A 12238-nucleotide genomic window follows, 5' to 3' on the forward strand; every position below is an offset into this window, starting at 1 on the left:
GATCAAGTTTGTTTTAAATATTTGCCACGCCCACTTCCGCCCCCCGCAAATCAAAAAAATCGAATAACAATTTTAGAGCTAGAGTTGCGAATTTTGGTTTATACAATAATTACTATAGTAGTTATGATTCCTGAAAATTTGGTTGCGATCAGATAAAAATTGTGGAAGTTATTAAATAAATACTTTTGTATGGACAAAAACGCCTACTTACTAGGGGTCTGAGTTGTTTTGGCCGACAATCTGGTACATTGTGCCGTCTATGGTATATTTTGAATGGTGTACTATATCGATATACCAAACATATCATTCGGTATATTTTTAGTATTTTCGGTATATTTTGAAAATGATACCGCAATATTTTGGCTTTATTAAATTTGGGTAGCGGGTATCTCACAGTCGAGCACACTCGACTGTAACTTTCTTACTTGTTTCTTTTTGTTTTAAATATTTTGTCCAAGTGCGTCTATGATATTCTTTTGACCAAGAAAAATGTCCGCGCGATTCGCTCGCGGATTATTCGCGCGCGATTCGCTTGCGATTTATTCGCCCCGCGATTTATTCGCCCCGCGTTTTATTCGCCACGCGATTTATTTGCCTCGCGATTTATTCGCGCGCGATTTATTGGCTCCGCGATTTATTCGCTGCGATTTTGGGGTCATGGTCGAATACGAAGAGTGACTAACATGTGTATTTTTTTTTTCAAATAACTGTTGTTTGCATTGGTAAAAACGCCAAGCGTCATTTAGCGTTTATCAGCACAAATCAAACAGCTACTTTTGTATATGATGAAATAAGTGCAATTTAATGGCAATAAAACACTTGAGGAATTGCAATTATCAGAAAGCACTTCGTCGGTTAACTATCATACGAATGGTTAAATGCTTATAAGTTGTAGAATATCTCCTATCCACAAAACAAAACTCAAATGAGTTCAATGGCCAAAAATGCAGCGATCTGGCAACCCCAGCGGTAATTCAAAATATACGTTAAGTTGGCTGCATCGGTTACTTTCTCATTCGCAATGGGAAACTCATGTTGATAAATAAAACAAGCATTTTATTATGTTGCATAGCATTTAATTTGTATTAAGTAATAGTGACTAAATACTTAGGTGATTAACACAGTTTCAAAACTAATACATATATGGCAACTCATGCCAAAACTTGTTTGTTTTTTCTTCATTTTTTTGGGAGAGGTTCTGCTGTCGGATATTTTGAATAACGCAGTTTGACTTGTACAATAATGAAAAATTATTGTTGTTTGTTCATTGTTGACAAGTGAGAACGAACCGATCGCCTGGTGATCGATTCATTACGAGCTTTGATTTCTTGCTAAGAGACAGACAGCCATATTGAAAGGTGAGTGAATTTATGGCAAAACGATTTGCCAATTTAAGTACAGCACATGACAATATATATATTAATGCGCACGTGTGTGTATATATAGAACTAGGTTTATATAATTGTATGTATGTATGGTGTGTATAGACGGTTATCTAAAGATCATATAACTACGTTTGAGCCTGTTTCGTAGACATCGAGAGAGTGAAAAAGAGTTTTGACTATATCTTCTAGTATACGCTAGATAATTGAGCCTTAGCATGGGCTATTCCTTGCCAGCATCGTCGGCAGGATGGCGGCTTTGTGCGGTGGGTTGCGCTGACTCCGCTATATCTGTGGCATCCGTCGAATCTAACGGTGGCGTTGGCGTGCGCAGAGCACGCTCGAAATCTGCCACCAACTCATCATCCTCGAATCCCTGCTGCATTTCATCCGGCTGCCAATTACCCAAGACAGCGTCCACATCAAGCCCTTGGGATTGCAGTGGCTGACCCGTCACATCAACGAGACGTGTGCGCAATCTATTCGAGATTTGCTCCAGCTCCGTATACTTACGCTTAATGGCCTGGCCGAGCTGCAAATGTCGCAGCTCCAGCGTTTGCTCAAACTGATCGATGGCACTGTCCACATTACCCCCCGATGCAGTCGCAGCAGGCATCGGTTGCACATGGATCTCCAAGCCGCCAGTGACGCGGCCATTGAAGTCCACGATGTTGTGCCAGCCACTGGGAAAGCCACCAGTGTTGCTGCGATTGAGATTAAGGGCAGCAAAACCAATTATGGCATCCTCTAGAGGTGTGGGTTCCGTGCTTGTGCCAGCGCTCAAAGCTGTCTTCTTCCAGAGCTTGAGCACAAAGAGCTTTTGTGGCTGCAAAAGAGCAAGGAGAAAGAGCAAATCAGTTGCAGCCAACTTAATGCATTTTCGGTACGTTAGATAGCGCTGCCAGATCACCCAATTGAGTTGAGGCCAACTTAACGTACCAGCGTTGCCGTATAAATAGATTTATATGCCGTATATACTAGATTTGAATTCAAATTTAAATTTCAACTGCCACTCACATTGCTTAAGTAGTCAGCGCCGATTTCCACCTGGAATTTGCTGTGCCACTGCGGTGTCGTTGAACGCTCCACAATGGGCGTGGCATAGACCAAGCCCTCGTGCGACTTGTACGTCTGTGCATTGCAGCTCAACGCCTGAAAGGTCACATACGTGTTGGGCGGCTCGTTGGGCGGAAAACGTTTGGCAGCCGCCTGACGTTTGGCCTGCTTCTTGCCCGATTTGCCATAGCCGGGATTCAAGGGCAGCCCCGCTGCACCCACAATATGCAAACTGAAGCTGAATTTATTGCCCACCACAGCTGGCGGGGGAAGCGGCGTTGGCACCGGAGCACTGAGTGCATTCTGCAGCATGTCAAGCAGATCTGAGGTGCGTCGCTGCGGCTGTTCTTGATTGTTTTCCTGATCAAAGCCACGCAGCTGCTTCAATTGCGCTATCTGCGCCTCGCTGCCAATGGCCAGCAGCACCTTCAGTTCACCCAGCTGTGCCTGTGTCTCCGGATGCACAATGGGCGTCCAGCCATCAATTGAAATCACAGGCAGCTGTCAGAGACAGAGAGAGAGAGAGAGTAGATTAATGTCTTCAATTGTGTGGAGTGATTTCACTTACTTTGCCCTTGAACAAGTGATTGGTGATGCTGGCGTCTTTGTAGGCGATGTAGAACTGATGCAGTGGCAGCTTCGCTTTGCCACCTAGCGGACGCAGGTCCAGAACCAGCTGCTGTCGCTCCACGCTGTGCAGAAACTTCTCATCGTTGATGATGGCAAATTGCTCTTGGAGCTGGAAATTGCCTTGCGGATTAACGGGCACCGTCAGCGACTCGGATTGCCAAAACGGTTGCAACACCAGCTCCTTGCAGCCATCGGCATCGGCTGCTGACAGATGTCGCATCTCGCTGGCGTAGATATAGCCACGCAGCAGACGCACTTTGGTCGTCTCGGCCATGAAATTCACGCTGTCCAATGTGGCTTTGTTGTTATTATTTTTAGTTGGCTCTGGCGGCGTTGGTGTTGAAGCTGCCTTGGTTGAATTGCTTTCGTGGCTGTTGCTGTTGCTATTGTTGTTGTTGTTGCTGTTATTATTCTTATTGTTGTTGGCTGCAAAAGAAAAAAAGAAGAGAAAGCACACGAAGATTAGCGTCAGATGAAAGCAATTGCACCTTGAACCCGCCCAATAAAGAACGCTGGCGAAAAAGCGTATGAAAAAAGAAATACTGATTCAACGTTATCACCCATCGCCTGCTGCGCCTGACGACAGTCAAACCCAGGATGGAATGAGGCATCAGCAGCGGCGGCATCTTGGCGGGAGGTTATGGGGGTTAAGGGGACTATATAAAAGTGAGATTGTCGATGACAATCGAGCGAATCAAGTGAATGGAACCGTGCACGAGCGATTAAACCATGTGCTCATCTCATGTATTGATAACTGGATTTCTCGTATTTACTATAAGTAAATAAAGATGCGGTATGAGGAAGCCGCGGTCTTGGCCAGGCCAACAGTTAGAATACCGCAAAGCACAGTGGGTTGAAAGCAGAGCTCCAAAAATAAATAGTTGAAATTCATGAAAATAACAGTTCCGGTTTAGTTCAAGAAAATATTAAAAACAATGACAAAAAACAAACAAATTTTGTAAGAAAAATTAGTAATAATAATAATATATCATCAAAAACAAAATAACATTTCCTTTTTAGTTTATATGCGATCACAGTAAAATATTTAAGATAATAGGTAACAAAAAGCAAAATATTTGTACAAATAAACTTAAAAATGAGATTCGTCGCGTAGTAATCGCAATTACAATATTTATGTATGTAAGTAACAAAAATTGCATAATTGCATAATAATCAGATTATAATCAAACAAATCAGAAGTTTCCGTTTGTTATAACAACGTATAAAATAAACTTACAAATTATGAACACGTTGTATTAAAAGTAATATAAATTAAATAAAAAAAGTGGTTTAAATATTAGTATCACAAAATCGTTATCAAAGTTTGGCAAAACAACAAAAAAATATTGTTAAGCCATGCAAAAATTTGGGCATAATGTTGCCAATGTAAGGTTAAAAGTTACTGCAGCTTTCAGCCCACTGTGCAGCCAACTTAAAATTGAACATTATAAATAAACATAAATGAATATAAACAAATATTGGCTAGAGCTAGCTGCTTTGTCGTCAGAAAGCTAAATGAATATAACAAAACAACGAAAAAAAAATCATAAAAAGACGAGACAGTTTTTGGTTTTGTTTTCTTCGTTTTTCCGATTCAAATGAAAATTATTTATTGAGCTTAACATGATGATGGGCAGCGCTTTTATAACGGCCGTCAAAAGGATGATCAGAGACGTCAACAGATCAATGATTTGGTTTTGGTTGTAATAGTTATTCTTGTTTGGGTTGCTTTTGAGGTTGTTGTGTCGTGGTTGTTGTTGTTGTGGTGGTTGTTGTTCTGACTGTTGTTGTTGTTGTGGTTGTTGCAGCTGTTTGCACCCACGCGAATTTAGTCAAATATATTCACCTGCGGCAGCTGCGCTGTGGTAGTTCTTGTCATTGCTGTTGTTGTTGTTATTGTTGTTGTTGCTCTCGGCCAAAGCCTTGCTGAGCATCAATTGCTGATCTGCCCGCAGGCTAATCTTCAGATACAAGCTGGCCAAATGGACATCACGCCGTTGAATCACAATGCACTTGCATTGCTCCAACAGCGATGCCTGATAAAGCTCTGCCAATGGCAGGCGACCCATGCCGAGCAGCTCGTTGAGACAAGTGCCGGGTTCACGCCACCAAATGGTGAAATAAATGCTGCCCATCATCATCTCCTGATCGGCAGCCATCTCCTGCAGGTGCACCTCACGCTGCTGCGTCTGTCCGAAGCGAGTGCATTGCGTAAGACTCTGGAACTTCTCCGACTCGAATTGCATCAGGTGAAACATGGGAGTGCGGGGCACGGAACGAATCAGATCATCGGACAGCTGACACTCGACCGTGAAGATGGGACGCACTTCGTTCTGCAGCAACTCCATGCGCTTGGTGCCCTCCGGTTGGAGTGTCAATGCCTCCAGATGAAGCTGCACTGCGTTCACCTTCTTGAACAGCTCCGGCGTTGCCAGTTCTTGTTCCTGCAGCAGCTGCTCTTGGTCTTCTTCCTCCACTGTGGGCAATTCCTGATCAGCAAGCTCCGGTTCCGGCCACAGTTGTTGCTGTTGCTTCTTCTTTAGTTGCTCCATTTTGGGCTCACCGGCGGTGGCAAATAATGCCACCAGATCCGCATCTAATTTCTTCATGGCCTCCATTAGCTCGACTTTGGCTGGTGCAGCGACTGCTGTTCCGATTGACTTGACTTTGGCTTTGGCTGTACCTGAAACATATTGCAATAAATTCCCAAGTTAGTGTCGAGTGTCTTTCAGTTAAAGGAATGTTTCCAGGGACTTTACAATTTCAATGGATTCGGATCAAGCGGAGCGCGTGTCCGATCGACGCAACGTGGTTTTCTATAATGAAACTACGTTCAGTCGACGCGGTAGTAAGAAAAGAATTCACTCACTCTTACTCTCTCGCTCGCGCTCTCTCTCTTTCTCTTTGTCACTCTCGCTCTTGCCGGCACCGGCAACAGTCGCCGTTAATCGTAGTTTATGCTTTGCTTTGCCATTCCAACGCTCGCACTCTTCGCTTCCTATCTCTCTCCCACTGCTCCAACTCTCGCGCTCACTTTGTGTTTTGAAAAGCTCACCGATGTTGCAATACCCTCAAAAAAAGCTGTAATTTTGTTAGCCTGGCGCTTTTACATTGGAATATACCTCATTACAATACTAAATCAGTGTGTTGAGCTTTTTTATCTTGCATATTTAGGTTTTAATACATTATCAACAATTTTGCACCGAAAGTTTATTGAAATTTTTGATTCCACAATTGAAGATTTTTATAAAAAAGACTAGATCTCAGAAAATTACAACAAATTTTGTATAATAGTTTATTAGTATTATATTCCTAACAAAACTGAGTAAATGTCATTTATTAACAATATTAAATATAAGTCTCAAAACCCTACTCATAGCTAATACCATCGATCTTTTAAGTGTATTAGAATTTTGGTAGCCTAATTGAGCTCGAAAACGAACCATTTTGAGATTTGCATATTTTCGCACATTTGTCTTACATGGGAAAAGTTCCACAACAAATGGAAATCTTACAAATGGTTCTATACTATTCGTTATTTACATCTCGTCAAACTGCGGAATAACTGAAAGATCTGCGACGTTAGAGTAAAAAATGCAAGCGCGGCTTAAAATTCGATCACTGTATTGCTGATTAAGATTTCAAGGTCCGAAAACGATTTTTTTTTTACATTTTTGCTTAGCAACACATTAATTAATGTGCGAGATAAGTGAATATTTCCAGGTTCAATGGCACAAAAATTGGAGGGAGATTTCTAAATGCTAGACGTAACTAGTTAACGGCAGATGATAATACATAATACTAGCTGTGCCCCCAAATTGATTAAAACCCATAGAAATGCTCATGGCCAGCATAGAGCTAAAAGTGAAAATGAAAGCTAAAAAAAAACTACACTAAATGGGGTGAGAGGATTACTTATCAAGGCCTAGGTCTATTGATTACAGCTCAGTGAGGGTGTTCTATAATACTACACACTGCTCAGATGTTCTCTGCATTTCGTTTTGATATTCTATCCGCCGATTACTCAATTCACAGCTGGTCGCCTAGCATATCTCTCGATACAGCACCTAGATAATAAACCACACTCGGTATCTGTTATCTATGAATGCGACACACACAGACACACAAATGCTTTTCACTGGGCATTTCCATTATTGGCCTTCAGCTGAGCCTGACGCAGAAATTTATCTGAGGAGAAATAAAAACAAAAAAAAGCACAGCCGGCAAACTGTCTGAAAGCTGAGACAATAAAAACAAGCGTGGAATAGAGCAAGAAAGCGTAGAATGAGATAAAGCTTCACACACACACACACACACACACACACAGGAAATATGTGTGTGCGCATTGCACAAGTCCAAACATACGTATGTATGTATGTATTTGTGACTGTTTGCTTGCGCTAGACAGGAGCGGTTTTGAGAGCTGCGGGTTGTTTTTAAAAAGAATTCCTAGACTGAAAAGGAATACTTAAGTATTCTTATTCTAGTGGCTGTTTTAAACACATTTGTGTAAGCATTGTAATTGAAACTTAATAAAATGTTTGCTTAATTCATAAACGCCAACAATTTTTGGGCCCAACCCTGCCCTGTGTCAGCTTCGCTACAAAGTATAGGATTAAGCAATATTTATACGTCGCCTCACAGTCTCTCTTTTTTAACTTTTGAGTATGTATCTCTGTGTGTTAGTGACTGCACGTGTTTGCTTATATCGTGCACTATTCCTGGGCTTTTTCTGTTTTCGTTTTCACTTGTTTATTCGTATTCTCAGCATTTTGCTTTGGCAGCAGGCAGACGACGCGCCGCAATGGAAAATTTCGGTGACCGTTAAATTTCTGCATGAAATCTTCTAAGAAATTTGTTTGTTGAAAACCCCATGACGCTGTGTAGACAAAAAAAATGTTATGATTCGTGTTGACTATTTAAAGCACTGCAATTGTGGCTAATAAATTAAGATTTGGCATAAACGTTTAATGGCCAAGGCGAAGGCTAAACAAACACAATCCACATATGTATCTATGTTACGTAAGAGTCAACAAACTTTGAAGAGCTTGTGCACAACATATATGTACGTATAGATATCTAGATATGTGTTGATGTATAAAAAGTATAAATAAAAATATAACATGAAAATGCCGCACAAAACCAAAATAAACAGACGACGGCAACGAACTCGAGAGAGTAGCGTGGTGCTGCAATCCGTTACACAGTAATTGAGAGTGGGAGAGAGAACGCGAGAACGAAGAGAGTTATTAGAAAAAAGCTTCAATTGAAAGCGTTGCCTCTTTTTTATACCCGCTGTTTCTAAACAGAAAAGGGTATTTAATGCCATCAGTAATTATAACTAAGTATTTAACGGGCAGAAGGAGTATTATACAACGTCATATATATTCATGATTAGTGTCTGCAGCTGTTGACCTACATATATCTTATAAGTGCCTGCAGATCAAGTGTTTCGGAAATTAGCATCGCCTAATCGAGTCGTAAATATATTATTTAGTCATAAATTTTGGCATAACGTCAATATACGTAATTCCCACAACTTTGATTATCGGCAAACCAATTTGAATGGCGTAAATTTAACAGCGTCGTTATATGACATTTATAGTTTCTGTTCTGTCTTGTAACACTTTGTAAACAACTGTAATTGCTAATTGGAATTAATGGGGTAGCGGGTATTTGAAAGTCGAGCTTTCTTCATTGTTTTTCTTCTCTTTTGCACTCACCTGACGAAATGCGCTCGCCCGGCTGCGGCGACTGTGAACAGTTGTTGATGGTCAACTGATGGTTATGATCCTGCAGCATCGCAGCAGCCGGCAGCGCGGTCGACGATGGCGGCAGCACTGCTGCTGCGGACCCAATTTGATTACTTGCGTTAGCAGCGGCGCCAGCGCCGGCGGTGGCAGCAGCGGCAAGCAGCATTTTGAGAAAGCGCAATTGTATTGCAGCGACTTTCAGCTGCTGTTGCTGTTGCACTTGACCCGACGTGCCACTAATCTGGACGTGACGATATAAAGCATAAATTTTGGTTTTATACTCGAAACCGTTGCAAGCGTTGACGTTTGTGTTACTACTAGCTGCTTTACTTTGCACCAACGACGCCGACGCAGGCAGCGACTGCAACTGCAGACGACGATGAGGTACTGAAGGCGTTGATTTTTGTTGCTCTTGATCGTGGGCGTGGTCTTTGACGTAGCCGCCGCTGCCGGAGACAAATTCGCGCAAATAGTCTAAGAATAGCGCGAGGCTTTTGCTGCGCACACAATAACGTAATTTATTATGACGACGATGATGATGAAGATGCTGCTGCTGATGATAATTATTATGCTGCTGCTGCTTTGGACTTTGTTGTTGCTGTCGCTGTTGACTTGCGCTTTGCTGTCTGCGCGTGCAGAGCTTTTTGATGCCGTTACTTTTGCTGCAGGCGTCACAGCTGATGCTGACGATGACGGCCCTCTGCTGCTCAGCCCACCAGATGATTTGCGGCGTTACAACACCTCCCGTAACACCCGACGCCCCCGCACTAAACGACGACGAGACTTTCGTTTGCCCAGGGCTTTCGTTGTATTGGTGGGACGCTGCTGACGCTGACGTTGGCGTTGGCGCTTTGATCGATTTATCTGTTATGAAATTGATGCGGCTCACTTCGATTTCAATTTCAAATTCGTAGAATGCAAATTTATTCTTGTTATTGTCTGCTGCATTAGCTAATAAAAATAATAATAAATTTGATTTGTCACTACACTTATTATACACATTAGGCGACGATGACGCTTCTTGTGTATATTCAGCTTTCATAATTATGCTGCACTTGCACTTGCCATTTTTTTGTGTTAGCGCGCAGCATTTCACAAACACACACGCACACACACACACACTTTAAAATTGCACTTCACACATATACAAATAGCGTTTTTGTACCGAACGCGTGCACTTTTTGCTTTTCACTTAAGAGAAAGAATAAAAGAAGTTGACACTTCTGAAATCGAATTTTCCGGCGCTGTGGCCGTGCAAATTTTCCGTGTCACACACAGCTGGCTTGCACAGGCGTAAGGTTGAAGGAAAACTGCAAAAGCTTTTGCCGCTAGGAAATAAGAATTACCTCAAAAATGTTTGCAAGTGTTGCCTGCATCTGCCGAAATGTGCCTTTGTTTTGGTTTTTTTTTGTCTAGGGTTGCGTCGTCCAAATAACACGATATGGCAACACTCGACTCTAAGTATTGCATAACGATGTTGCCGCTGCCGATTGTTGGCAGTGTTGTAAACAATGCGCAGTTAAGCTTACGGACTGCCCAAAACTATTCCAAATAAATAACAGATTTTTAAAGTAATTAACTAAGATTTTGTTGTTGTTTTAATTATCAGACATTTTATTTAAAGTGATAAACGCACTAAGAAGTTCCCACAAATAGCAACAACACCGTTTAGGCAAACAAACGCTGCTCGTCGCGCGATTCAATCGTTTTTGGTGGCGGCGGCGTCTCAAATTCACCCAATTCCGCATCGTAGTACAAGGCAGCACGATATGGACGCAACTCCCATGGCACTTGATCCTCCATATTCGTTAGCTGCACACCCAAATCCTCCAGCGTCGGCACACCAGGCAGCACCTTATCGGTGATATACTCACGCTCCACACGATCCACAGACAGACCACCAATTGGGGCTCCTGGACAGATCAGATTAGTGAACTTCACCTTGAGCATGAAGGTGGGATCGTAACGCAAATCGTAGCGCTGGTAACCCCAACGTTTCTGATCCTTACGCATCAGACGATGGAACCAATCGACGAGTTCGCTCAGCTGATAACGCTTAGGACTGAAAGGGAATTAATAAAATCAAAAACTAATGATATATTCTACTCTCGCTCACCCCACAGCCTGATAGATGCGACCAGCACTGTCGGGATCCTTAGCGGCATTGACAATAGCCTGTGCCACATCAGAAACAAAGACAGGCTGTTTCACAGTTGCCTCTCCGTTGCGCCACAACGGCATGGAGCGGAACTGACGACGCCAGATGTGTGCGTAGTAGCGCAAGAAGCGATCCTCGGAGCCATAGATATCGGCTGGCCGAATGATTGTGGCATTGGGGAAGGCATCGCGCACCTGCAGCTCACCCTCGTATTTGGTCTTCAGCCATTGGCTGCCGCCAGACACGTAAACCGGCTTGGGGTTTGCTTCCACATTAAGGGGAGGACACATGGATGAAGCGCTCCACTCCTGCATCACGGCAAATGCTAAAACAACAGTTACATTAGTTTAGCCTCTTTGAATCAATTAGGTCTTGCTCACCTGGCCAAACGTGCAGCACCATTCACATTCACATCCTTGAATTTGAAGTTCTTCGTCTCATAGTCACGTCCAACCAGATTGATGACAACATTCGAGTGTTTGACGGCCTCGCGAATTGAGCGTGGATCCTCCAAATTGTAAAAAATGGAAGAGCACTTGACCCAAATCACCGACAACCTTCAAGCGAATCACTTCGGAGTCATCGCCACGATAAGGCAATATCAATTGAGTGCCCTGCTTGCCCAGCTTATTGCACACATAACGTCCCACAAAGCCGGTGGCTCCAAACACAGTGGCCACAATGCCATTGAAACTGCTGCGTCCACCGGTACCGCGCTTCATTGCCGACAGATTAGTTGTCTTCAGTGGACGTGGCGCGTCCGCATCTGGTGCTGCGGCAGCATAGCCGCGCATGCACAATACACCGACGACACCGCTGCTATGGTGCTCTACAATTCATCGTGGAAATTAATGGAGATCAAGTGAAACTGCAAGCGAACATTACATAATTTTTGCGGGCCCCCTTTTTGAGGTGGCTGCAATGCTCTAAACGAACTTACTTGCCAGCTGCATGTTCCTAGTCAGTACTATGGCAGCCATATTGTTGCGGCGCACGTTCCACCAACGAGGTAAGTTCACTATTTGTAATTGTTTTTAATATTTTTCCACACAGATATTTCAGTCTGGTGGTGGTCGGGGGGAGAACGAAAACACAGCCTCGATATGTCAGCTGTGTGGCCGAAGATTTCGAAATATACCAAAACTACAGCTCATATGCAAATATACAAAATATTAGCTTGGCCACGCTTAGCAATTTTCGTAAAAATTTGTCAAATGAAAGATTGTACATAAAATAACAATTTCATATACCTAAACAAT

At 42.8% G+C, this 12238-nt stretch overlaps 2 protein-coding genes across 8 annotated transcripts; both read right to left on the reverse strand.

The window, feature by feature from the left end:
* Positions 1–1056: 1056 nt before the first annotated feature.
* Positions 1057–10300, reverse strand: LOC133846504 (uncharacterized). 7 transcript variants are annotated; one of them, XM_062281520.1, is made up of 6 exons: positions 6191–6338; positions 5828–6138; positions 4915–5751; positions 3007–3494; positions 2400–2939; positions 1057–2208 (listed from the first exon to the last, which is right to left on the reverse strand). In XM_062281520.1, the coding sequence occupies exons 3-6, from the start codon at positions 5684–5686 to the stop codon at positions 1606–1608; spliced, it is 2403 nt and encodes an 800-aa protein (XP_062137504.1). In that variant the 5' UTR covers positions 5687–5751; positions 5828–6138; positions 6191–6338; the 3' UTR covers positions 1057–1605. The 7 variants fall into 7 exon arrangements, with proteins under 7 accessions (XP_062137504.1, XP_062137503.1, XP_062137502.1 ...); XM_062281519.1 differs by having other exon boundaries at positions 5828–5884; positions 5944–6333; XM_062281518.1 differs by having other exon boundaries at positions 5828–5884; positions 5938–6333.
* Positions 10301–10406: 106 nt separating this feature from the next.
* On the reverse strand, positions 10407–12105 carry LOC133846506 (NADH dehydrogenase [ubiquinone] 1 alpha subcomplex subunit 9, mitochondrial). Its single transcript, XM_062281523.1, is given in 6 exon segments — positions 10407–10883; positions 10938–11257; positions 11259–11304; positions 11360–11502; positions 11504–11808; positions 11920–12105. Coding segments are annotated over 6 exon segments (1248 nt in total). The 5' UTR covers positions 11960–12105; the 3' UTR covers positions 10407–10489.
* Positions 12106–12238: the final 133 nt, after the last annotated feature.

This window comes from Drosophila sulfurigaster, chromosome 3, assembly GCF_023558435.1.
Source record: "Drosophila sulfurigaster albostrigata strain 15112-1811.04 chromosome 3, ASM2355843v2, whole genome shotgun sequence".
Taxonomy (NCBI): domain Eukaryota; kingdom Metazoa; phylum Arthropoda; class Insecta; order Diptera; family Drosophilidae; genus Drosophila; species Drosophila sulfurigaster.

Bases quoted from the DNA above. Each gene is read 5' to 3' on its own strand.
- LOC133846504 (XM_062281516.1), bottom strand. From the start codon at position 9,863: ATGAAAGCTGAATATACACAAGAAGCGTCATCGTCGCCTAATGTGTAT. The intron at 3,495-4,914 runs GTGAATATATTT...TTTCTTTTGCAG, and splicing joins CCACAGCGCAGCTGCCGCAG to CCAACAACAATAAGAATAAT. The intron at 2,209-2,399 runs GTGAGTGGCAGT...GCTCTTTTGCAG, and splicing joins GCGCTGACTACTTAAGCAAT to CCACAAAAGCTCTTTGTGCT.